General features: G+C 40.1%; 6 protein-coding genes and 1 pseudogene across 7 annotated transcripts; 2 read left to right on the top strand and 5 right to left on the bottom strand.

Annotated features, from left to right (window-relative positions):
* Positions 1 to 48: 48 nt before the first annotated feature.
* Positions 49 to 2,242, top strand: LOC104709818 (uncharacterized; annotated as a pseudogene).
* An 831-nt stretch (positions 2,243 to 3,073) lies between these two features.
* LOC104707927 (uncharacterized) lies at positions 3,074 to 4,286 on the top strand. The gene is made up of 5 exons (XM_010424384.3): positions 3,074 to 3,262; positions 3,354 to 3,401; positions 3,508 to 3,568; positions 3,661 to 3,771; positions 3,849 to 4,286. The coding sequence occupies exons 1-5, from the start codon at positions 3,192 to 3,194 to the stop codon at positions 4,080 to 4,082; spliced, it is 525 nt and encodes a 174-aa protein (XP_010422686.1). The 5' UTR covers positions 3,074 to 3,191; the 3' UTR covers positions 4,083 to 4,286.
* On the bottom strand, positions 4,093 to 9,646 carry LOC104707928 (protein translocase subunit SECA1, chloroplastic). The gene is made up of 20 exons (XM_087462072.1): positions 9,102 to 9,646; positions 8,939 to 9,011; positions 8,639 to 8,845; positions 8,446 to 8,548; positions 8,172 to 8,352; positions 7,853 to 8,071; positions 7,555 to 7,668; positions 7,367 to 7,480; positions 6,951 to 7,118; positions 6,533 to 6,708; positions 6,253 to 6,319; positions 6,019 to 6,165; positions 5,840 to 5,935; positions 5,689 to 5,757; positions 5,487 to 5,588; positions 5,160 to 5,411; positions 4,999 to 5,066; positions 4,788 to 4,905; positions 4,457 to 4,696; positions 4,093 to 4,357 (listed from the first exon to the last, which is right to left on the bottom strand). Exons 1-20 carry the CDS (start codon positions 9,519 to 9,521, stop codon positions 4,247 to 4,249), a joined length of 3,045 nt encoding a protein of 1,014 aa, XP_087318198.1. The 5' UTR covers positions 9,522 to 9,646; the 3' UTR covers positions 4,093 to 4,246.
* A 244-nt stretch (positions 9,647 to 9,890) lies between these two features.
* On the bottom strand, positions 9,891 to 13,965 carry LOC147940428 (protein transport protein SEC23 A). 2 transcript variants are annotated; one of them, XM_087462071.1, is made up of 7 exons: positions 13,740 to 13,965; positions 13,528 to 13,617; positions 12,783 to 13,386; positions 10,779 to 12,599; positions 10,556 to 10,672; positions 10,343 to 10,414; positions 9,891 to 10,251 (listed from the first exon to the last, which is right to left on the bottom strand). In XM_087462071.1, the coding sequence occupies exons 3-7, from the start codon at positions 13,281 to 13,283 to the stop codon at positions 10,114 to 10,116; spliced, it is 2,649 nt and encodes an 882-aa protein (XP_087318197.1). In that variant the 5' UTR covers positions 13,284 to 13,386; positions 13,528 to 13,617; positions 13,740 to 13,965; the 3' UTR covers positions 9,891 to 10,113. The 2 variants fall into 2 exon arrangements, with proteins under 2 accessions (XP_087318197.1, XP_087318196.1); XM_087462070.1 differs by lacking the exon at positions 13,528 to 13,617 and having other exon boundaries at positions 13,740 to 13,920.
* A 299-nt stretch (positions 13,966 to 14,264) lies between these two features.
* Positions 14,265 to 15,954, bottom strand: LOC104709815 (ABC transporter B family member 5-like). Its single transcript, XM_087461301.1, has 5 exons — positions 15,759 to 15,954; positions 15,311 to 15,659; positions 15,135 to 15,168; positions 14,770 to 15,066; positions 14,265 to 14,672 (listed from the first exon to the last, which is right to left on the bottom strand). The coding sequence occupies exons 1-5, from the start codon at positions 15,952 to 15,954 to the stop codon at positions 14,319 to 14,321; spliced, it is 1,230 nt and encodes a 409-aa protein (XP_087317427.1). The 3' UTR covers positions 14,265 to 14,318.
* Positions 15,955 to 16,500: 546 nt separating this feature from the next.
* LOC147940427 (uncharacterized) lies at positions 16,501 to 18,866 on the bottom strand. Its single transcript, XM_087462069.1, has 7 exons — positions 18,500 to 18,866; positions 18,344 to 18,406; positions 18,186 to 18,252; positions 18,018 to 18,104; positions 17,876 to 17,917; positions 17,709 to 17,783; positions 16,501 to 17,606 (listed from the first exon to the last, which is right to left on the bottom strand). The coding sequence occupies exons 5-7, from the start codon at positions 17,902 to 17,904 to the stop codon at positions 17,327 to 17,329; spliced, it is 384 nt and encodes a 127-aa protein (XP_087318195.1). The 5' UTR covers positions 17,905 to 17,917; positions 18,018 to 18,104; positions 18,186 to 18,252; positions 18,344 to 18,406; positions 18,500 to 18,866; the 3' UTR covers positions 16,501 to 17,326.
* A 263-nt stretch (positions 18,867 to 19,129) lies between these two features.
* LOC104709814 (ABC transporter B family member 3) lies at positions 19,130 to 23,893 on the bottom strand. The gene is made up of 11 exons (XM_019229074.2): positions 23,570 to 23,893; positions 23,427 to 23,481; positions 23,148 to 23,323; positions 22,842 to 23,063; positions 22,504 to 22,742; positions 21,609 to 22,408; positions 20,716 to 21,527; positions 20,333 to 20,599; positions 19,997 to 20,260; positions 19,622 to 19,918; positions 19,130 to 19,541 (listed from the first exon to the last, which is right to left on the bottom strand). Exons 1-11 carry the CDS (start codon positions 23,798 to 23,800, stop codon positions 19,188 to 19,190), a joined length of 3,717 nt encoding a protein of 1,238 aa, XP_019084619.2. The 5' UTR covers positions 23,801 to 23,893; the 3' UTR covers positions 19,130 to 19,187.
* Positions 23,894 to 24,248: the final 355 nt, after the last annotated feature.

Genomic DNA, 24,248 nt, shown 5'->3' with positions numbered 1-24,248 from the left:
CAATTTTATAAGAACATCGTTGATGAGATTAAGGAGAGAAGACTTTTGAGTTTTATGAGAGAGAGAGAAACGTGAAAGGAGCATCCTTATTAGCTTTGAGATTTCAGATCCAACTACTCTTTCTCCTTCTTCTTCTTCTTTCTTCTTCTTCGTCCAAAATAGTGTAGTATACGACTATGGATTCTGAGGGAGTGTCACTACCGTTAGTCCACAAGCATGTTATGATGCCTTGGAATGATCTGAGGAGAGGTGATTGTTGTGGGCACTTTGAAGCTACCAGCAGTGATGGCTACTATTGTAAAACCTGCAATTTTTTTGTTCACAAGAAATGTGTCGATGAGTCCTCCGAATATATCGAGCATCCATCTCACCCCGATCACACTCTTGAGCGTCAATTACTGGCGGAAAACTATCAAGCTGTCTGCGATTTATGTGGCAAGGCTATTTATCAGAAGACTTTAATATTTTTTGTGACATCTGTGGATTTGACGTGGATCTGTACTGTGCCAAGTACCCACCACCAGAGGTTATTGACATGTCCAAGACGCATCACCACAAGCTCACCCTTTTCAAAGAACGGATCCGGTTCGACTGTGGTGCTACATGTTCGAAGAATACTGGTTATGAGTTTCCTTACAAATGTCATGAATGTGATTTAGCCTTCCATGTGGGTTGCGTATGGGATCCGTCAGAGTTAAATATCCCTTTAGAGGTAAACCACTCTTACCACCCGTGGCATCCTCTTAAGCTCCACACAGGTCCACCACCGGACTATTCTGATCGAACATGCCGCCTTTGCGCGAGACAGATTGACGTTAGATTGTTTTATCATTGTTCTTTTTGTAACTTCACCTTGGATATGCGTTGTGTTTTGAACCCACCACAACAATATCTTCTGAATCTGAAAGCACATGATCACCAACTCACCCTTCTCCCACGACTCGATTCTTTTACATGTAATGCTTGCGGTTTGAAGGGAGATCGAAGCCCTTACATGTGTTTTCAATGTGGTTTTATGATCCATCAAGACTTTCTTGACCTTCCACGCGTCATAAACATTAATCGGCATGATCACCGTGTTACTCGCACTTCAGTTCTTGGTTTTGTCAATTCTTTATGTGGATTTTGCCACCAAAAGGTGGACTGGACTTGTGGAGGTTTTTCGTGTCAGAGATGTCCTGGCTATGTTATTCATTCGAAATGTGCTACTAGATGGGACGTGTGGAACGGGGAAGAACTCGAAGGAGTACCTGAAGAAACAAAAGATGTAGAGCCATATGTGGTAATAGATGACTAACACAATACAACATTTTAGCCACAAAGAGCATTACCTAAGACTCCACGTTAATGGTGTTCTTTGTGACGACAACAAGCGGTGTCGCGCATGCACACATCCCATCTTTCTCCAATCCTTCTACAGCTGTATGGATTGTGACTTCATTCTCCACCAAAACTGCGCTGGATTTCTTAGAATGAAACGGCATGTACTACACAATGAGCGTCTTACTCTTGTTACAAACGAGGCTAACTTTTTTACTTGTTATGCTTGCGACAAAAGGTCCAATGGTTTCAAATACCAGCATGGGAAGAAGATACTCGATGTTCTGTGCTCATCCCTTATATTATCAGAAAAGGAAGCTTTTGTTTGCAATCGGTGCAACAAGAAGATTTGGACAGGTCTTGTGCTCAGGTGCATTGAATTAAATTGTGGATTTGCTATATGCTTCAATTGCACCACTATGCCACAAGTGGTAAAACATAGAATTGAGGATCATCCTCTCTCACTATGCTATGGTGAAAAGGCTAGTGGCAAATACTGGTGTGACATTTGTGAAAAAGAAACCAATCCAGAGACTTGGTTCTACACATGTAAAGACCACCAGGCTAGTTTGCATACAACTTGTGTCCTCGGAAACTTTTCGGGGCTCATGCCAAGAAGTACAATAGAGGATTGGCAAATATCTTATGAGGTGGTGCTCAATAATAGTATATCTCGTCCACTTTGTAATGGTAGCTGTTTGTGGGGTTGTGAGTTGCATTGCATTTTTCCTATCATCTTGAAGAGAGTTGGAACCTCTGATAAATACGTTTGCTCTATTAAATGCCAATGAAGCAAAGATGTCGAGCTAGTGGGGTTTTCTTTCAGATCTACTGTACCATTTTTTTTACAAGTTCATTTCCATTATACAGTTGATTTCCTTAATGTATTATTTATGTTGATTTATATTAATCTTGATTGGTCTCATGTTCTGTATATACTATTACTTTATGCCCCGTCACACTCTCGATGTGGGATTTATTACTCGGATCATAAGCTTGAGTAGTAGGTAGTCCTGAAGTTTTCGGTTTTGAGCTGTGTTTTTTTGATCCGAAAAAAAAAACAAAAGATGGTCAAACTTGTGGATGTAGTAGCAGCCTTTTTTTTTTGTTCCCATCTTGATCGAATTTGAATGATTACGTATTCATTGTTTCTGTGTGTGTGATGTAAAACATATCTGTTTACTCATCTATTCATCATATATCCGAATAGGGTTTCTTCAATTTCGCAGCTCGAAGGCCGCAACATCTCTGTCGCACATTTTGGAGCTAAGCTAGAGATCAGTAATGAATGTTGATATGGTTTGGTTTCAAGACCCGTTCCAGTATGTGGACACAGAAGCCATGCAGTGAAGTATGTGGTCATTTTTTGGAAGTTTTATTTATCTTAGTTTATGGGTTTGATTCTGGTGCCAAATTAAACCTTTGAATCATTCTCATGAGATTCAAGATATGATCCATACAGTCACAGAGTTGAGTATAATTATATGTTAACATAGATGTACAATGAATGATGACAACATGACAAAACACTACTTAAATGACTACTTGATTCATAATCAAAACAAGCACATAACTAAGACGGTAACAAATTAGGCTCATCTTTGTTCCATGATTTAGACTTTATCAAAAACCATCACAAAAGATGCAAAGAGGTTAAGCCTTTCTTAAAAAAAAAAAAAAAAAAAAAAATGCAAAGAGGTAGCAACTCTTGAGTTTGAGTTTGAGATACTACAGTACAGAATACATTCGTCTTGGCTAAATACGGAAAAGACCTTTTTGTCGTCTATGCGAACACTGAACGCCCCCAATAAAAAAGTGGGTATTTCTGTCGAACAGTTGGTGTGCATAATATAACCCCACTAAAACTCTCGATGAGAAGCATCATACCCATAAACCCTGCGAAAAAGATAGAAGCTGATTCGAATCCCGTCAAAGAATCAGAGTAAGCTTTCTTATTATTTAGAATCAAATTCAATCTCTCCTTTCTCTCTACTCTGTTGTTTACGAAGTCTCTGAGGAGTTCGTGTTTGTAGTTACTATGAAGGCGAACGTCTTACGCATCTGCTCGGCTTGATTCAGAGGTAAACAACACTCTCTGGAATCCCTAAGACTTAACAATCACATATATCGATTCTTTTTTTCTTTTTTTTGGTTAAGAATTTGTCTTTTCTTTTGGGTGGAAATTAGAGGAATTGAGACTTCGAAGCTTTCGAATGTGAACTCATTGCCTGAGAAGATATGGCTCAAGGTTACTTTACTTCTCTCTTGCTATAGTTCCTTTCTTTCTTTCTTTCTCAATATTCGATTATCAAATACGATGGTGATGTTGATGTATCTCAGAAACAAATCGCCATTGGGATCAACGAAGTCACTCGTGTTCTCGAGAGGATGAAATCCAACAACACTAGTGACCAACAACAAAACCCTAAACAACCTCCTGTTCAACTTCAGGTACAACAACACTTAAACCCTCTTCTTAACAATCTCTCTCATTAGAGAAACTTCGAACTGATTTAGAGAGTTCACAGGTAGTGATTGTAGTAGCAGACTGTAAACCGAGGATGCTAACGAAGCATATACCCAACTTAGCTGCTTCGAGGGGTGTTCCTGTTCTCTATATTAGAGACAACAAACGAGCCTCTCTCAGATTAGGTGAGTTGGTTAAACTCAAGACTGCTCTAGCCATTGGTGTTAAGGCCAGAGGAAACGAACTCAACCTAATACTCCAACAGATTCTCCCCAGTGATTTTTTGATCCTGTAAGAGCAAAGAGTTTCTTTTGATCTTGTTTTGTTGTGATCCTTTCTCATTGTAGTACTAGTATATACAGATAAATGACATTAGACAACCAAATGTAGCGATTGAGCTATTTTTCTAAGGATGAATTCCCGCTCTTGTACCCAAAAAAGATTTACAGTTTACAGCTCCTAGGCGCTGGCAATTGAGGATGGCTTTTCACTAACATTATCCACTTGTTTGCTCGGTTTCCCGTTCTGAGACTTCTTCTCTTCGTCCTTCTTTACCCGCACTGGTTGAAACTGCCACAGTTGAGAAAAAAAAAAAAAGATAAAGAATCAAAACTTGAATGAATAAACTATTCTGTGAAGTGAAGCAAAGGTATTGAATTAATGAGGAACCTGATATATGGAGTATATCACATTTCTTCGTATTTGAGCCATCATCTCCAGGAACAGATTGTATCCTTCGAGCTTATACTCGATGAGTGGATCACGCTGCGCATATCCTCTAAGCCCCACAGCTTGTTGCACAAACTTGAGTGCTTGAAGGTGTTCTTTCCATAACCGATCAATATTGCTCAAGATTAAGTATCGTTCAGCATCTTTCATTAGGCCTGGTGATTGTTTCTCCACGATTTCCTGTAAAAATAAAAAACAAGCTTAATCAACCACGCAGCTTCTGGTATTTCATACCAATGTGAAAAAGGCTTAGAAACCATCTATAACTTACTCTTTTCTGCAAGTATGCATCGCGGCCACGCGCACGGAGATAATCTTGCAATTCCTCATAACTTGATCCTTGGCTTTTCAGTAAATCTGGAGTGAGGTCGTTCAACAGATAACAGTACCTAAGAGATTGGAGTTTGGAAGTTAAGAGCTTAAACAAATGGAAGTGATTTCTCTCTAATGACATATCTTATCTAAAGAAATGTAATTCTTACTGCTGAACTTTCGCAATGAGCTTTTCAAGATCCCAGCTTTCTTTTGGAGTATCCGGTCCAATATTAGCCTAGTAGTGGGAAAACCAGTGCCAGCTGTCGGTATTCAAAGACTCGAGGGAAGAAAGAACTTGTTTTAGCAGCATCAATTTCAAAAAGCTTACCTCGAGAATGTCATCCATTGTCAATTCAGCATACTCGATAATCAGAGGCTCGAGGCTGTCTGAGACAAGGGCGCGCCTTCTCTCTGTGTAAACACGATCTCTTTGGCTATTGAGAACCTCGTCAAATTCAAATAATTGCTTTCTGATGTCAAAGAAGTAATTCTCAACTTTTCTCTGAGCTTCATCTAGAGCTTTAGTAAGCATCTTGGATTCGATCGGTAAGTCTTCCACCCTGAATGCTCTCATCATACCCTAAGAGTTATATGCCAACTATGTTTAGGCGATTATTCTCCAGAAGAATGAATAAGATGTATATACAAATGTCACCTGAATCCGATCTCCACCAAAAATGCGGAATATGTTATCTTCAAGACTAAGGAAGAACCGGGAACTTCCAGGGTCCCCCTGCCGGCCACTTCGCCCACGCAACTGTATGAGGGAAACAAAACATATTCAAGAAGGTTTATTTTCGCTGGAAATGAACCTGAATCAACCATAAATATCCTCACAACAATTATTTTAAGGTAACCTGATTGTCTATTCGGCGTGATTCATGTCTCTCTGTCCCAACCACGTGGAGTCCACCAGCTTCTACAACCTGCAGCAATTTAGGAGAATAAAAGATCAACAACAGACACTTGACAGAGATTCACATACTGCTCTGCTGTAACAGAACTAACCTTCTTCCTTTCTTCATCCGTATAGCCCTTGTATTCTTTTGCTATCGCCAGAAATGCATTCCTCAGTTTACCTATGACTTCATCCTGGACGGGACCCTGAGAGGAGGAGGAAAGTTCAATGACTCAGATAACTAATTTAACATATCAAGATATACTTCCAGGGTATCTCAGTTGTTCACCTTTTCACAAGAATAAGATAGACGTTCCTCTGCTTCAAGCTCAGTTAACGATTTCTGGCCCCAAGCCGCTACAGCTGATTGTACAGCTTCCTCAGCTAGCTTTACTTTATCATCTGACAAATTGCATGGAAATAACTTCTCATTCACCTGAAACGTAGAGTTTTCTGTCTATTTAGTTCAGTGTATTCATTAGAGTCCATGCTTATCAAACCCAGACTATTAATAAGGCCAAACCTTCCACGTCCTCTTGGGAGGGGCCTTCTTCACAGATACGAAAACACCATCAGTAGGCTTTACCACTCTGTAGTAACAGTCAAAGTGTAACAAAATTTCAGGTAAAAAGAAACTATGAACTCCAAGGTTCTTCGTAAAACATACATAACCTGTAGCAATTATATCAAGGGTGGATAAAGGATCTATCTTATGTGCACAAAATATTTATTACCGAACTAGAGTTATGCTTACTCTATCATTAATCTTATTTATATCTAAGAATGGATCATGCATGTGATACCTGGGCATAAGTATCTCACGAAGCTTCAAACGTGCCATAAACTCTGCGTTTCCACCGAGAATTATGTCTGTCCCACGCCCTGCCATATTTGTGGCAATTGTTACTGCCCCTAAACGGCCACTCTGTGCTACAATTTCAGCTTCCCTCTCCACATTTTCTGGTTTGGCATTGAGGACCTTTTTATACAAAATATATATAACATCATCTGTCAGTTTTCTTGTACAGGGAATAGAATTGTTTAGATATTTTTAACTGGTTTATCTTTACATACAATGGTACACCATTTGTTAAGATTCCAACAAAAAATGGACTGATACATTGTTAAAAAATGGACTAACGGAAGCATAAATTGTTGGATTTAATTCTGCAAAAGATACACGTTGAAGAGTTTTAAATCAAAATTACATGCAAGCCTTACCTCATGAGATATTCCAGCTTCCCGCAATAGTTGAGATACTTCATCACTCTGCTCGACACTGGTGGTACCAACTAGCACAGCCCTACCTGTCTTGTGCATTCTAGATATCTCCACTACTACTGCCCGCCATTTGCCATTGACTGCCTTGAAAACAACATCTGACTCATCCTGCAGTGCTTTAACAAGGTACATATAAGACTTGGAAAGAGATAAGCTTTTTTTGAAAAGAATAAACACCAAAATTGGAATCTAGTACAGCAGACAATATCATTCAGAAAGCATGGATGCTTAACATTTTCCCACTTTAAAAGACCTCACAAGAAAGCACACCTTCTAGATCTTCCCATAGAGAGAAATTCAAAAGAACTAGTCTGAATATGGAGGTGCACGTTCAGAACATAAGATGCGAGACAAACCTTCCTTATCATGGGCTTGTTTGTGGGTACAATTGTAACTTTGAGCTTGTATATGCTCTCAAATTCTGCACTCTCTGTTGATGCAGTACCAGTCATCCCGCAAAGTTTTGGAAACTGCAGCATAATTGAAATTATGTAATACAAATGCGAAATGACTATATAATATGTGGGAAGTAGGCAATTCCAACCTGCAGAAAGAAATTTTGATAACTAATTGATGCCAGAGTGATAGATTCATTTTGAATAGGCAATGCTTCTTTTGCCTCAACAGCTTGATGTAGTCCGTCACTCCAACGCCTTCCCTGAAAGAGAAAACTACTTCAGTGGGATCCTACATACAGTTTTTTCCCTATGGCTTTTTTGTGGCCTAAGAATATTTATTTCTCAGCCGTAGCCATTGAGATCCCTAAAAAATGAAAAATAGTGATAATAGTTTTTATTAATATGAATATTTTATATGAATAAGCAAAAAACATAAACAAGCACCTGCATCACACGACCAGTAAACTCATCCACGATAAGAACTTCCTTTGCTCGGATTATATAATTCACATCTCTGAGAAAAAGTTCTTTTGCCTTAATGGCATTAAGAACATATGATGCCCATTGTTCACGAGGGTCATACAAATCTTTCACGTCCAGGATTTCTTCTGCATCCTCATAACCCTGTTCCGTTAATAAAACAGTCTTCTGCTTTTCATCAACCTACACCAAAAAAAACTCAGTGAGCAGTTAAAATTTGAAGATGGATGGCCAACTCCACTTAATAATTCATACTACGACAGGAATAACTAAGGAGTCTTACAGTGTAATGTATATCCCGCTCAAAGGCTGAAGCAATCTTTGCAGCTTTGTAATACTGGTCACTAGGTTTCTCTGCGGGCCCAGAGATAATGAGAGGAGTCCTTGCTTCATCAACTAGTATGGAATCAACTTCATCAATAACACAATAATTGAAATCCCTCAATACGAGCTCCTCCACACTCTGTACATTCAGTAAGTTAACTCAGTAATGACACTCAAAGAACATTCATATAATCCAGAATGAAAGGAAAAAAATAAAGCAAGAATTACTTTCCGTGGCAAGATTGTCTCTCAGATAATCGAATCCAAGCTCACTGTTGGTGACATATGTGATGTCACATAAATAGTTTTCCTTTCTTTGCTCAGGTGTCATATTCTCTGTCATAAGTAACAAAACATGTGAAGCAACTATAAAAAAACAGGGATAACAACACACACTGACCAAAGAGTTGAGAGAAAGAGACATACGTTGGATTAGACCAACCTTCAATCCAAGGAAACGAGGAACTTGACCAACCCATTCACAATCTCTCCGAGCCAGATAATCATTGACTGTTACCACATGAACACCTTTCCCACTTAATGCATTCAAATAAGCTGGTAAAATGGCAACAAGTGTTTTCCCTTCACCAGTTCTCATTTCTGCTATTTCTCCTTTATGAAGAACCATACCACCTGCAATTAAACCAAAACAGAGAGTTCTATTTCACTCAATCAACATTCCTAACAGTGAAACCATAAGATTACATTCCACCAAGATTGTGTTACCTATTAATTGCACATCGAAAGGTCTGAGTCCAAGAACTCTCCTTGAAGCTTCTCTCACAACAGCAAATGCTTCCTAACAATTTGAAAATTTCCACAAATTGAATCAAAATTTTGGTATCGAAAACTACAAACTGAAAGAAACTAAAGAGATTGGAAAAATTACAGGTAAAAGTGAATCCATGGATTCTCCTTTCCGAGCCCGTTGCTTCAACGCATCAGTCCTCCCACGCAACTCTGAATCCGAAAGAGCCGAAATCTCAGTCTCCAATCGATTAACGGAGGCGACGGTGGATGCGTACTGTTGCCTAGTCGACTCTCCGTTATCAGAACCCTTGAAAATCCCGCTAAGAAGACCACCTAGTGAAGCATTCACACTCGTGCTCCTCCGCCGAGAGCAGCTACTACATCCAGATACTCCCAACTTCACAGTGTTGCTGAATTTGGTTCCCCAAAACGACGACGAGTTTAGAAGACGGTTCTGACGGAGGATGATTCCATCGGCGATCACGAATTGAGGAGATGTAGGTGAGAAGATCGAGGGGCGGTGGTTAAGTAACTTAGAGTCGCAGAGTGGAGACACCATCCTCGACGGCGAGCCGGGAGAATTGCCGGCGGGAGCGACAGTAGCCTGGCTGTGGAAAACTTTGGCTTTCCGGTTTTCGTGTGTCGTCGAGCGAAGAGCACGAGAGAGAGAGGAATTGAGACGTTGGTGATAAGGTGATAGTAATTACCTTTATACCCCTGGACCCGACTTCGTGTGGATAACCTCTTGTTTTGCCACGTCATCGAGTTTCGAATAGCAGCTTCTACATTTTTTCACACAATATTTTTGTTATTTCCTACAGACGATTTGTTTTTTAATTTCTTTGATTACGCAGTTTTTTACTAATCAGTTATAACAAAAATAACAGGATTTTATATTCTGTAAGAGTTGAAATTTGAAAACATGACATGGTCATCAATCATCACTACTCTTTTTTATTTTGCTGTAATAACAAAAGTATAATTTTGTTCAGAAAACTATAAAGAGAATCCTAAAAAAACAAAAGACTCATTACAGTGTGTGTTACAGTAACAGAGAAACCAAAACAATGTTCGAGAAGAAAAGGAGGAGAAAAAAAGAAAAAGAAAAAAAAAAAAAAAAGGATGAAGCAGAATAAAAATGTAGACTACTACTACCTGGGCTCAGGAGGCACTATTTTCAAACTCCTCATCCATTCGCAGAAACTAGCTTCATCAAACTCTATAAAACTACTCTTTAGCTTCATTCTTTGCTCCGCCGTCAATGTTCTTATCTGTGGAAATCTTGCTTCCTGCACACACAAAAATTGGGTTCAAAAGGGTAAAAACCATTTAATGAACCAAAGATCGATCACGTTTAGAACTCGATCTGCGATGTTTTACCTGCTCATAAGGTGGGTCTTTATGTGCTGGTATAAGCCGGCAAACAAAATATCTAGCCTGGGAACTTCCCTCCTGTTATACACAACAATGTCCACAGGATTTAGAGTTTTGTTTCAGTGGATTACCAGATAGATATCGAAACAATGAGAAAAGAAAGACGAGAAAGCATGATTCTTTTGAGAAATGCGTATCGGATTCTGAAATGTTAAGGACCTTAAATGCTAGAATGCGGGGTGCTGGAAACCGGAATTCAGTAAGTTCTTCAGCCAACGTTCTGCAAGCTGCTAAGACTGCAGCACTCTTGATCTCATCAGCAGACAGTTCGGCTCCCTAAAAATCAACAAGAAGTAATAATTAATATAATGTAATCCAAAAATCTCTACCGACAATTGCATGAACATAATAAAGCCACAGAATTAAGACGAGAGAAACTTACCAACCAAATAAATACATCTGTGCCATGGTCAAGGATAACAGCCTTATCTGATTGCATAGAGAGATCATACGCTGGTAGTTCCTCGAATGTACCACCTTCTTGGTGCATCAAGCAACGTGGCGCAACCATTCGAACAGACAGATCAAAAGATGCATTTAGAAACAAATTCCGAAGCACAGATCTTTCATCTTCATGGCCAATTATGTTTCCCAATAGAGGACCCCTTCTAAGATGGAAGAGGAGTTCCGGAAGGGATGATAGTTCCTTGGGAAAGCTATAAAGCTTTGATTTTGGTACTTGAGAACCAAATTTTAAAGCAATGTCTTTGATTCTTTCGTCTACAATGGCGCGCATATCGACTGCGTCCTTCTGATTTTTCGCTAATAAAAGTGTTCTCTTGGAGATGAGAACCGCAGCAGCTTCGTCTACAACACTCTGAAGATATGCTGAGATACTATCAACAGTTGGCAATTTGAACGTAATTACCCGAGAAACATCTGCTTGATAGATATCAGAATAATGGAAACCAAACTGGAAAAAGACGTGATCGCTTTTGATGTCCCTCTTATTCTCCATCGAGAGAGAGAAGCTTTGTGTTTCTTCAACACTTAGCATCTGAATACAGAGAGCCGCATCACTCTTAAACGTCTCATGAGTTTCTGAATGTGCTTCTTCGCCAGGTCCGATCACTTGAGTTATAAGAATATCATCTGAACACCGTACTTCAAGCAGACCATGTGAACCTGCTGCCCTAGTGGCAGCCCTCTGCAAGTCTACACCAAAGGCTTCACCAAAATCATCGTGAAGAACCAAAACACCACCTGAAGTTTTTGCAAGTGGCTGTAGGACAGGAACTCTGAGAGGACAAGTTCCAGCACACAAAATGTCAACAACTGTATTGTGTCGGTGAGCTTCACGCCCCAAATTATCCATCCATTTTATGGCTGTCTTTTCCATATATGGGTAATTTGGATGACTCATTGAATGAGGCACTGATCCAGGACCATATGTAATGGGTCCACCAGCGCAAACAATGATTCTACTGTTACCTCCTGCTCTTCTGACCACTCCCCGGGACATCTCTGCTGATGGCCCTTGAATTATAGCCACAGCAGCTTCAACAGCAGTTCCAAGGCACCTATCTCTAGATGCTTCAGGAATATTCAATGTATATGGTCTCAAGGACGAGAAGATCTCATGTGCTACCTTTAGTGATGCATGCATCGGTGACAAGTATACACCGGTCCCATAAATCAGCGATTTCATGGACTCTGCAGATGGTGATTTTGCACCAGAAATAACATCGGCTGAAGCTACGGATTCTTCCGAGAAATCATATATCGAAACAGTACGACCATACAGTAGAATCCCAAGCCTGGTGGTTTGTGGAAGTGAGTCTACAAATGCATGCAAAGAGCTCTGCAAGTGCTGAAGGTGTGGTTCATCTAAACACTCATCTATAACAAGGACGACAGGTGCAGATGTCCGAGAATCAGAGGCAGGAACAAACCCAGGTCTCTTGTTTCCAGTCTGAACATAATCAACCAAAGGCAATGAAAGCTCTGGAAAATTTTGCAACTCATTCTTGCTCGAAGCCACGTATTCACCTTTACTACCATTCATGTTCTCGCAGATGACACACTGCCATTGGCCTGAGCCAATTAAAATGGAGCTATAAGGATTTGAATACGCTCCACAGTTCAGACAGCGATGTGGATCACGTTGGATAATCTGAGGACCAGGACTAATCTCCCTCCCCGCAGAAACTATTGCTCCAAAACCCAAGCTAGCAACATTTGCTAGCTTCTTCTGCTTTAAAACCTAGATGAAATGGACAGTGATGGTTGCATATAAATAAAATTATCACATAGCAGGCACTCGAGAGGATTAATAGAAAGGATCACACAGGCTGTTGAATAAGACACAATATAGCAAGTGAAACTGGGAGAGCTAATTCTGACACACACACACCAAATGTGAAATGAAAGGATAAGAAAAAAATACCTTATTTGCAGAAAACAAAACATAAGGTGAGTCTGCAGCTATTGGCTCCTCCATTCTAACAGCATCTGGAAGATCACGCTGCGATCCAACTGATGAACCGTTTGAGTAAAAAGAAGGTGTAGATACAGGAAGAGAAGAAGCCGTAGCTGAAGAGTATGCCATAGGCTGAGGAGTAGCTGGAGAAGTACGGAAAGGCACAGCAGCTGGTTTAACCGGAGTATTAAAGACAGGAGGACCAGGCGGAGTACTCAGACGAGGAATGGGACTTCCAGTTCTGATACCATTCGCAGGTGACAACAGATTTGGGGATTTCATCGAAGGCGAAGACATCTGATCTGGTCTAAAACTTGGTTGAGGAAACCTAGGAGGTATAGGTGAAGCTACAACTGGAGGAGAATGAGGAACTGGGGTTCTATCTGGCTGTGGTGATGGTCTATTTGGCTCTAAAGGAGTAAGAGTTCCCGGGTAATTAACCGAGGATCTTTGCGGTAAGTTAGCCATTGGATTCCAAGTTTTCTATAACTTCGGAACGCAATAAATCGAACAAAGTAAGATCCCACGATTCACAAGCTGAACAGCCTTAAACTGTTTCCAGATCAAGAATCTGCAGAGAATTACAACAAGTGAACAAACAAATCCTTATTCCTTAAAACTGAAGCTTGTAATTCAAATAACTCAAGCTCAAAAATTCCAAAAACCTAAAGTTTAAACACATTTCACAGGACAATTGCGAAGTTATACTAACCAAAATCACTAGTTCGTTTTGTTTCTATCATCCACAAAAGATCAAAATCCGCATAAGCGTATAGCAACTGAAATATACACAGTCAGTCTCCTACAAGTAAAAGCCCAAAGTAGACATAAGAACTCAAAAAGGCAAAATCACAAAATCAAGCAGAGAATTTAGGGCAAGGAAACAGAAATCTGAAGAAGAAGAAGCATGAACAATTGCGATACCTTAATCTGAGAAATGATTCGAGAAATCAGGAAGAAGAAGCTGGGCAGATTCGTAGACGAAATTTTGACTCGCATTGAATCGTAGCTTCCGAGTTATTACGATCTCTCTCACCAGTACTCCTCCTCTCAATTCTTATTTTCTTCTCTGCCTTTCACATTTTCCTTTAACTCGGTGCGTGGCAGTTTCGTAAATATTAACACTTTTGCTACATCTATTGGTCTTTCCAGTTGCCACTTTTGCCTTGCTGGCATAATTATAAGATTTTATTGGTTAAAAAATCAACTGCCAACACACTACATGACGTGGCATCAAACGACGTCGAATTTTAGATTCTCAGTAAACAAGTAAGTAACGGTTAAATTTTGAGAAAATGACGTCGTCTCATAAACCTTGTGGTTTAAAAAATTCAATGAATCTAATCAAAATGTGTATATACAGTATATTGTTCTGTTGTTCTTCACATAGGACATCAAAGATTTTACAGATAAATGTATTGTAGTATAAAATAATGGGCAAACAACAAAAAAAACTTAGATCGATATATTTTTGAGGACTTGAAGGAACAAAAAAAAAAAAAATCAATTAGAAGCATTGATGTGAAGTTGAACGAGCGAGGCATAAACACCACCTTCGGTATTGATCAACGTCTCATGCGTCCCATTCTCTACGATCACACCGTTCTTGACTACGGCTATGACGTCAGCGTTCTTGATCGTCGAAAGCCTGTGAGCCACTACTACGGTGGTCCGGTTGACCATCACCCGGTCAAGCGCGGCTTGGACCAACCGCTCAGATTCTGCGTCCAACGCGCTAGTTGCTTCGTCTAGTAACAGAATCTTAGGTTCTTCCACGATAGCACGTGCAATTGCCACGCGCTGCTTCTGTCCACCTGACAACTGTATTCCTCTCTCTCCCACCACCGTATCGTAACCCTAAAATGAAATGAACAAGGATTTTTGCTTGCGCAGTAAGTAATCTCTCTGTTTATCAAAACTGAATTAAAAACAAAAAAAGCCTTGTTTAAATTACCTGTTGTATACTAGATATGAAGCTATGTGCGTTAGCGAGCTGCGAGGCAGCTAAAATCTCAGCCTCCGTGGCTTCATTGCCACCTTTTCCGTAAGCAATATTGGCTCGTATGGTGTCGTTGAACAATACAGGCTCTTGTCCTACGAGCCCCATTTGTTGTCTCAGCCATTTTAGTTGCAGCTTCTTGAGGTCAACTCCGTCTAGATTTATATGACCCGAATCCGGATCGTAAAACCTCTGTAACAGAGAAATCACTGTAGATTTACCCGACCCACTCTCTCCGACCAAAGCAACCGTCTGAAATAAGCACAAGGGTTAAAAGAGAAACTAAAGGATATAGTAGTCTTTTGGTCATGTTTTGTTACCTGTCCGGCACGAATGGTGAAACACAGGTCACGGCTGAGAAATACAGGTAACTACCACCTTGCACTCCATCACCAATTTCCTGTTTAAGGACAGTAAAACGGTGGACATTAAACGGCTGTGTAGAAATATTGTAGGCCAATGTTATGAGAAAAAATAATGAAAATTTAGGTCTAACCTCATCTTCAGGGAGATCGCCGGTAACCTTTGGCTGAGAGGCTTTGAAAGATGTTGATATTGTTGACAGTTGCCATAATCAGCCCATTTCGTATTGTTGACTGAACCCTTCAAATCTGTCTGGGTGAGGGTGGTGGACTTATTGAAGATGCATTTTCCTCTTAGCGACCTAAGAATGTCATCATAAATTTCGTCCTTCAGTAGACTTCTCTCCACTGCCCACATTCTTTGTAGACTTGATGTGTGTTCTTTCAGTCTCCTGTCCACCTCAAGAAGAAGTTGTTGATCTGGGTAGTGGTCTACCCGATCACCATTGTTGGGGTCTTCGCTGTTGAGTTTGGTTGCTTTACCTTTTCCTTTGTTTGGTTTGCTCAACTTATCAGGTTTTGACTTCTAGGTTGGAATTGACGGTGGCTTTTGTTTGTTGGTTTTCACTTCCGGTTCTAAACTGATAAGTGGAAGGTCCGCCATTCCACCATGCCAGTCCCCCACCTTAAAAATGTGGCTGTTTTTAAGCTTCTTGTAAAAATAGTCAACCCGCTCATCTTCTAACTCATCCTCCCAGATGATGGACCGGTCAACCGGCTCTTCAGTGTACATTATACTCTCCACATCAAGCTGGTAATTAACAACTACGTCAGACATATGCAACTTTTTTAATGGAGGACGAAAAAAAGTAGCTTGGTGGAAACTTACATTTTGTCTATCTCAGTGGTGAGAATGTTAGAATTGTGGAAACTCTTCAACATTGAGAGGTGCTGGACTGAGCGATCAGAAAAAGTAAGCTCATCATCCGCGTCCGGGAGATAACTCTCCAACATTGGAATGGCATTGAGGATCAGCAACTGGAAAACGAGGGTGAAGCCATGTGTTGCTGTATGGGACCGCATCAGTTTTTGACATAAGACATCAGCAGACTGGTTATACTTACCCACCATAACTGTCTCTATTGTCCGTTCGAAAGACTTCCTCCCCCAGGGGTAGGTCATAAAACTCTCCAAGTCCTTCAGCATCTCTGCAACCTTCTTGCTTGCTCGGACTTTAGAGGAGTCACAAACAAGTATACCTTCCTGTTGACATTTCAGGATCTTACTCTCACTTGTAAGATCAGTTTCTCTCATCTCTCTATCTCTTTTTTGGACACTCTGTTTTGTTCATTGAATAACAAGAAAGTTAGAGAACTTAGAGAGATAACACAAAGAGATTACATTTTATTTTCGGATCTCTAGAATATCTTCCTTACAACACAAGCACACATACATATAGTAGTTTCTCTCCACTTGCCACACACATACTTATGCCCATACCTTAGGCCATACTTCTACTCTCTTACACAAGCCACACTAGTAGCCACTCTACTTACTCATTGGAACCCTAGTTCCTTGATTCACTCTTACACATTCAACAACTCTTAACAACTCACTTATACTCTAACTATGACTAGGTTTACTTTAGTTATCACAACTCTTCTTGTTGGACCTTAACTAAACACTTATTCATATGGGCCTTATCATCACCGATGGCCCAATTCACAAAACACAAACCCAAATGGTTTGTTGACTTTCTTCTCCTCCCTTGACTCCTCTCTTCACGTCGTCTCTTCTCCGACAACGTTTTCTTCTTTACGGGAGCTTTGCTGCTTTGCTTCTTCTTCTTTGTTCTTCGACTGACTGATTTCTCTTTGTTGCAGATTTAATCAAGAACTCAATTCTCAACACTTCCACTATGACAATGAGTGCAAGGAGTTTCCTACGTTCCCCATCCATTCTATTACCTGATGCCTTCATCTTATCACGCTTCAACATTGAAACAATTTCCTGTATGGTGTAAGTTTCTTTTGGTCCAAGAAGAGTATACCAATATGCATCATCTCCTTCCGCAGTAGTTTCGAGCTTCTTAAGCTGTTCTTTAGATGGATAAGTGGAACAATTCAAACCTGTGAGTAGACCAAACTCTCGGAGGGAGAAACGAATTGGGTGACCACCATACACAAACCACATTTCGTGACGCTTGCGTGTTACAAGAGATCGACTAGTTTACCAGAGAGTGAGCTTTTGCGGATAGGTAATTGAAAAAGACGGCCAAAACAAGATTCTTTCAACCACTCAAACTCCGGAGATCCCTTCAAAACTTCAACGATGTCCAACATATATTCCGGCTTTGAATATGAGTTGATACGACCTCTTGTAGGGTAGCGATTGGTTGCGAATAACCTAGGAGGGAGGAAGGAGGGGTTTATATCCTGGGAAAGTTCCTCCTGCAACAGATCAGCCTCCATCAAACTATGTCCTGGGCATCTGGAATGATGGACAACAATATTGTTAGCGAAGCAGTATATTGACAAATGTCTATCAGTATTGCCTATTAATTACCCTTCAACATTGTTGGAGCGGACTTACATAGTTGAAGCGGATGGATCCGGGCTACAGTGGTCCTTATCGATTTCCTCACCATTGTTACCTTCGTTTTCGCAACTGTTACGACGGAGAACATATGATAAGTGAATAAATATGCTCCCAAAGTAACTTCCGATGCACATTAATTTCTTGTATAGTGAAAGACAAACCTAGATGGGATTTGAACATTGTCCACCATAGCGGGAGGAAATCTACATTACAGACAAAGGGTTGATATTAATGTCATGGCTTGAGGGTTAAAAGAGATCAACATAAAAACACAAATGGTAGACGACAATTACGAAAAATTACTTGTATAGTGATGCAAAGTAATTTCTTGTATAGTGAAAGACAAATCTGGATGGGATTTGTACATCGTCCACCAGAACTATCGAAATCCTACATGACAGACAAATGTTTGATATTAGGAACATTAGAGAAACATACAAACAAATGGTACACGAGAAGGACAAAATGTACCTTTTTTGTCTACCCCCTCTTCTGCTTGTGATGTCCTCAGGAAACTTCGAGAGGCCATCGAAACTGCCTGAAACCCCAAAAAAAATTAAACGACGGACCAGATCTGCTGAAGTAAAACTAATACTTGTAGACAACATCATCGAGACAACCAAATATACCTATTTTGTCCAGATCTGAGGAAGAAACCTCCAGTTTCCGGGATCTCCGAGATGGCGTGTACACTGCGGGAGAAAAAAAAAAAGATAAAGAGTATGAGATCTAGTCGATTGATAGTCTTCAAAGGATAGACAACAGTCGAGACGGTCCAAAATAACCTTCGTGGTCCGTTGGGGATGTTGCTTTCGGTGTGGTCCAGAATTTCGTCCGGCCTTTCGCGGTGAACCTGAATTTCCGATATATCGGTGGCGATGGAAGGCCTAACCGACGGTCCAAGAGGTCGGAGAATTCGTTGGAGGAATGATTTGATGGTTGGTTGTTTATCCATAGTCGCCGGCGTTACGATGGAGATATTGAACAGTTAGTGATAAAGAGAAGAAAGGAGAAAGAAGAGAAAGAAAATGAGAAGTTTTGTTTTCGATTCAGAAGAAAAATAAAAGAGAACTTTAACCCGTTTATCATATTAAATGACTGACTTCTTTATGTCACATCCAAGAACTCGAACAGACGCACAGATTAGGGCGCAACTTCCAAAGGTTTCAATGGCCATACAAATGAAGGGCAAAACGATCTATTTACGTCAATGCGATGGCAGGCGGGAAAATGGAATTATGGAAATGGCAAAACCCAATAAGTTGGTCACTGTACATGGCATGATTGTTAGATTTCTCAAATATCATACCTACTTACTTAATTAAAAGATTATTGAGTCAAAAAAATATTAATAATCGATACAAACATAACACGGCTTAATAAATTAGTAAATTTAAATGTTTGATCAAATTATATTTTTGATGAGTTAAATTATATTTTTGATGAGTTAAAAACGAAGAAAAATTGATTTTATCAGTTAGAAGCACTGATGTGAAGTTGAACGAGCGAGGCATAGACACCACCTTCGATATTGATCAACGTCTCGTGCGTCCCTTTCTCTACGATCACACCGTTCTTGACGACGGCGATAACGTCAGCGTTCTTGATCGTCGAAAGCCTGTGAGCCACTACTACGGTGGTCCGGTTCACCATCACCCGGTCAAGTGCGTCTTGGACCACCCGCTCCGATTCTGCATCCAACGCGCTCGTTGCTTCGTCGAGTAACAAAATCTTAGGTTCTTTCACGATGGCACGTGCAATTGCCACGCGCTGCTTCTGTCCACCCGACAACTGTATCCCTCTCTCTCCCACAACCGTATCGTAGCCCTAAAATGAAATGAGAAAGAGTTAAGCTTGCGCATGCAGTAAGATATCTCTCTGTTGAATAAAAGCCTTGTTTAAATTACCTGTTGTTTACTAGATATGAACCTGTGGGCGTTAGCGAGCTGCGAGGCAACTATGATCTCAGCCTCGGTTGCTTCTTGACCACCTTTTCCATAAGCAATGTTCGATCGTATCGTGTCGTTGAAGAGTATAGGCTCTTGCCCTACAAGCCCCATTTGTTGTCTCAGCCATTTCAGTTGCAGCTTCTTGAGGTCAACTCCGTCTAGAGTTATATGACCCGAATCCGGATCGTAAAACCTCTGTAACAGAGAAATCACTGTAGATTTACCTGACCCACTCTCTCCGACCAAAGCAACCGTCTGACATATAAGCGCAAGAATTAAAAGAGTACTTTATTTGTGTCAAGTTGACAATAGTCTTTCGGTCATGTTTGTTACCTTTCCGGCACGAATGGTGAAACACAGGTCACGAAATATCTGAATGTCAGGTCTAGTTTGGTAAGCGAAGCTTATGTGACAAAGTTCGATATCTCCCTTTACGCTCCCCAACACCATTCCCGATTCATCTCTCGAATCTATCTTCGATTTCGCATCAATAATTCTGAAAATAGAAGCAGCAGCACCCTTAGCTTTACTCGAATCAGGAGCAAAAGAACTCGCCTGCGATATCCCAATTGCTGTCATCGTTAACGCCAAGAAAACCTGCAGATTATATCGTAAGAACTATTAGCTCTCTTCTTGTCAAGATTCACATTCACTATAGAAGAAAAAAACCTGGAAAACATCGTTGAAGTTTGTCTTTCCAGCTTTAACCAATCTAGCACCCGCGTAGAAACAAGTACCGTAGACAGAGTAAAGAATGAAAAAGGAGAGACCAAACCCTAATCCGCTGATTAACCCTTGCTTAATTCCAGATTTAATCGTATCTTCACATCGTTTCTTATACATCTCCATCACTTTCTCCTCCGCACAGAAAGACGCAACGGTTCTTATACTCCCCACCGCGTCGTTCGCTACCTGACTCGCCTCCTCGTACTTTGCCTGGAAACATTTTCTTCCAATACTTAGTTTCTTCTTGAACAAGAACCCTAAATCCTTGATAACTCATTAAAAAAAAGTAAGGTAAACAGAGAGTATCCAGTTCGCAGAGGACCAACCTTAGCGTCTGCACTGAAGCCTTTCATGGACATAATTTGAACATAACCATTGATTCCAGTTAAAGGAATCATTACTAAGATAATAACCGCCAATTCCCAGTTTGCCGTGAAAGCTATGATCAGTCCTGACACTGCGGCTGCAACGTTCTTAACAGATAAAGACAATGAGTCTCCCACAAGAGTCCTAATCAAGGCTGCATCTGCAGAGAGCCTCGCTCCCATTGCACCACTCGAGTTCTCTGGCTCATCGAACCACCCAACCTCCATGTGCACAACTTTCTCAAAACACATTGATCTTATCCTCCGAATCAGTCTCCCTCCAGCGATAGCAAACAAGTAACTATTCGTTGGATACAGTATCAAAGAGGCTACACCAAGAAGAAGGAATATCATCGACCAGAATCTTGAATCTCTCTGCATCTCATGAGGTGCTTTGAAGAAAGCTCCGATTACTTTAGCAAAGACGATCCCAAAAATTGGGAATATAGTTCCGCTCACTGCCCCTACTAAGGTTCCAAGTATAAGAATGGGAATCTCCGGTTTGTTTAGAGAAGCGATTCGAGTAATCGACACATTCTGTGATAGTTCTTGAGGCATTTTAGTATTATCTTGGCTTGCAAGTAAATCAAGATTAGAAACAGAGTCACCATCATGCCTTATGCTGTGGTTTTCTAATGGACTGCTCACTGATCTTGATCCATCTAGCAATCCATTAGAAATATCCAATCGATTTGATTCTTTATTTATCTCTTGTAACCGTATAAGCTGTGAATAAGCCCCTTCATGATCCTTGAGTAATTCCGAATGTGAACCTGTTAAACCAAAAAAAAAACAGAGAAATTTTTCGGAGCTGAATCAAACCCTAAAACTGAAATGCAGAAATGTTATTTTACCTTCTTCCACTATCTTTCCACGGTGAATCACAGCAATCGTATCAGCGTTTCTCACCGTGCTTAACCGATGCGCGACAATCACAGTAGTCCGGCTCATCATTACCCTATCTAACGCTTCTTGAACGACTCTTTCGGATTCCGCATCTAGTGCGCTCGTCGCTTCATCTAACAGCAAGATCCGCGGATCTTTAAGTATAGCCCTCGCGATAGCAATCCTCTGTTTCTGTCCTCCAGAGAGTTGAGTTCCATGTTCCCCTACCAATGTCTCTAAACCTCGAGGCAACTTGTCGATGAAATTAGCCGCGTTTGCTATCTTTGCCGCTGCTTTAATCTCTTCAACCGTTGCACTCTCTTTCCCGTACCCGATATTCTCCTTTATACTTGAAGAAAACAAAACAGGTTCTTGACTAACCAATCCAATCTTTCCCCTAATCCACTTCACCTGAAACTCCTTTAAGTCGACACCATCAATAAGCACTTGTCCAGAAGTCGGATCATAAAACCTTTCAATCAAACTGATCACTGTAGATTTCCCACTGCCGCTCTCTCCTACCAAAGCAGCGGTTGTGCCACTCGGAATCGATAGACATAACCCGCCAAAAACCTCTTCTTTAGGCTTTGCAGGGTAGCTAAAACACACATCTCTCAGCTCAATTACGCCTCTAATATCATCTAAAACCTTCCCGTTAAGGTTAAAAGCATCAATCGACGGCCTTCTTTCGATCGTTTCAAACATCTTATACGCTGCAGCTTTACCAGCCGCAAATGCGGTTAGACAAGGTGTTGTTTGCCCCAAAGACCTATACAAAGAAAAAGAAAAAAAAAAAACAGTTTTGTTAAACCGTTTTTAACTGTGTCTTGTACTTCAAAGAACAATATGTGTGTTTACTCTCACATGGAACTCGCAACCACAACGACCATTACATTGATCACTGCACCCCCTGTATACCCTTTTTTTAGTATCATTTCTCCACCAAACCATATAGCCAAAGCGTAGCTACAAAAGAACACCAAGAACATTACTCCAAGACCTAAACCCGTAACGAAACCTTGCTTAACATTGAACTTATACGCCGAATTTATAGACTCTCTGTAGCTACTCATCGCTTGCTTCTCTCCCATGAAAGAAGCAACCTGAATAAAACATGCATACATCTTGGTTAGATTTGCAAAACTTTTGATGAACAATCAACGCAAGAAATTTTAAAAACAGGGAAAAGGAAGCATTTTTACGGTTCGAATAGACCCGAAAGTTTGCTCAACAACAGTTGATGCTTTTGCAGAAGCAGCTTGTTCTTGAGAAGAAGCCCTAGAAACTATAATCGCCATAGCTGCACCAGCCATAGCAAGAAGAGGAATTGAGGTTAACATAACAAGTGTTAGTAACCATCCTTTTACAAACGCTAAAACAAATCCACCCAAGAATGTTGCAATCAGCTGAACAAACTTCCCAACCTGCCAAAAGTTTTCACTTTTAGAAATTTTTTCTATTTTTTTTTTTTTATAAATGCTCTGTTTTGCCTGCTTTTGGTTGTTTACCTTCTCACCCATGGCATCTAGTATAAGAACCGTATCACCAGACATTCGACCAATAACTTCTCCAGTGTTTGTTTCCACATCGAAGAATGCAATGTCTTGTCTTAGGATCGTTTGTAGATATAAACTCCTTATTCTTGCGGCTTGTCTTTCTCCCGTTATCATCCAACAAGCCACCTCTTTACAATAAAGAGTAAAATATATTCATTCCATTTGAAACATAAAACCAATGCTAAAACCATATTTTATGAGAAATGGACAGAGTATATGAATATTGCTTACGAAGAAAGGCTGCTACTAATGTCCCAAGCCCAAGGTAGACAAATTTCAAACAAACCTAAATGTAGAAAGAACCAAACATAATATAAAGTTAACATCCAAAAACAGCTACAAAAGATTGTTTCTTTTTTGGGTTATAATCTAACCTTGGAGACTATCTCAACAATGTCTTTGTTGTTCTGGTTTTGACCAATCGAGTCGATGAGATCACCAAACAAGAAAGTCATTAAAGGAAAACCAAGACCGTTGCCAATAGCTCCGATCGAACCAACGACCATCAACAACACATCCCAAGAATCTGAGAAGGAAAACAGTTTGTAGAATGGTACGGTCTTTGTCTTTGTCTTTGTCTTGTCTTCCTTTTTCCCCTTCTTCATCTCCTCCTTATTCTGAATGAACTAAAATTTTCGACTAGATTTGCTAAAGAGAAAAATGACCCATCAAGTTATTTAACAATGACACAAAGTCTTAAAGAGCCTATACAGAAAGATCATACAAAACATATGAAGGATCATAAAAACATTTCAAATTTTTGTTTACTAATTACTAGTTGTTTAGTAATACAAAAATCAGATAAATATTTGTTTAACAACATAAAATATTTTAAATAGTGTTATTTTTGGAAATTTGTGCAGTGTATTATAATTGTCCATAAAATTTGTTTTAGTGTTATTTTATGATATTTCTCATATGGTTTAAGAACCTATATATTTTCTATATTATTCCAAATTAAAAATATCAATAGTCGTCTTCTGTTATGGGGGTCTACTAATTTCTTTCATCAACTCAAACTAAACTTGATCGTGTATTCCATTATTCCTTATT

This window comes from Camelina sativa, chromosome 8 (genome assembly GCF_030686135.1).
Source record: "Camelina sativa cultivar CO46 ecotype springtype chromosome 8, ASM3068613v1".
NCBI classification, from domain to species: Eukaryota; Viridiplantae; Streptophyta; class Magnoliopsida; order Brassicales; family Brassicaceae; genus Camelina; species Camelina sativa.
The sequence above is the reverse complement of the archived record's forward strand: the minus strand, read 5'-3'. Positions and strand labels throughout refer to the sequence as shown.

Excerpts from the sequence above, each read along its gene's own strand:
- LOC104707928 (XM_087462072.1), bottom strand. The coding sequence starts at position 9,521 with ATGGTGTCTCCACTCTGCGACTCTAAGTTACTTAACCACCGCCCCTCG. Across the intron at positions 8,353-8,445 it reads CTGAGAGACAATCTTGCCAC|GAGTGTGGAGGAGCTCGTAT; the intron begins GGAAAGTAATTC and ends ACTGAATGTACA. Across the intron at positions 6,166-6,252 it reads CTCCCAAGAGGACGTGGAAG|GTGAATGAGAAGTTATTTCC; the intron begins GTTTGGCCTTAT and ends TCTACGTTTCAG.
- LOC104709815 (XM_087461301.1), bottom strand. The coding sequence starts at position 15,954 with ATGTCTGACGTAGTTGTTAATTACCAGCTTGATGTGGAGAGTATAATG. Across the intron at positions 15,660-15,758 it reads GGCGGACCTTCCACTTATCA|GTAAAGCAACCAAACTCAAC; the intron begins GTTTAGAACCGG and ends ACAAAGGAAAAG. Across the intron at positions 15,067-15,134 it reads TCACCATTCGTGCCGGACAG|ACGGTTGCTTTGGTCGGAGA; the intron begins GTAACAAAACAT and ends TGCTTATTTCAG.
- LOC147940428 (XM_087462071.1), bottom strand. The coding sequence starts at position 13,283 with ATGGCTAACTTACCGCAAAGATCCTCGGTTAATTACCCGGGAACTCTT. Across the intron at positions 10,673-10,778 it reads CAGATGTATTTATTTGGTTG|GGAGCCGAACTGTCTGCTGA; the intron begins GTAAGTTTCTCT and ends GTTGATTTTTAG. Across the intron at positions 10,252-10,342 it reads AAGACCCACCTTATGAGCAG|GAAGCAAGATTTCCACAGAT; the intron begins GTAAAACATCGC and ends TTGTGTGTGCAG.
- LOC104709814 (XM_019229074.2), bottom strand. The coding sequence starts at position 23,800 with ATGAAGAAGGGGAAAAAGGAAGACAAGACAAAGACAAAGACAAAGACC. Across the intron at positions 21,528-21,608 it reads TGGAAAGATAGTGGAAGAAG|GTTCACATTCGGAATTACTC; the intron begins GTAAAATAACAT and ends TTGGTTTAACAG. Across the intron at positions 19,542-19,621 it reads TCATATCTAGTAAACAACAG|GGCTACGATACGGTTGTGGG; the intron begins GTAATTTAAACA and ends ATTTCATTTTAG.
- LOC104707927 (XM_010424384.3), top strand. The coding sequence starts at position 3,192 with ATGAGAAGCATCATACCCATAAACCCTGCGAAAAAGATAGAAGCTGAT. Across the intron at positions 3,263-3,353 it reads AATCCCGTCAAAGAATCAGA|TTACTATGAAGGCGAACGTC; the intron begins GTAAGCTTTCTT and ends TCGTGTTTGTAG. Across the intron at positions 3,772-3,848 it reads AACCTCCTGTTCAACTTCAG|GTAGTGATTGTAGTAGCAGA; the intron begins GTACAACAACAC and ends GAGAGTTCACAG.
- LOC147940427 (XM_087462069.1), bottom strand. The coding sequence starts at position 17,904 with ATGGTGGACAATGTTCAAATCCCATCTAG. Across the intron at positions 17,784-17,875 it reads AATGTTCAAATCCCATCTAG|TTGCGAAAACGAAGGTAACA; the intron begins GTTTGTCTTTCA and ends CCGTCGTAACAG. Across the intron at positions 17,607-17,708 it reads GATCCATCCGCTTCAACTAT|ATGCCCAGGACATAGTTTGA; the intron begins GTAAGTCCGCTC and ends CCATCATTCCAG.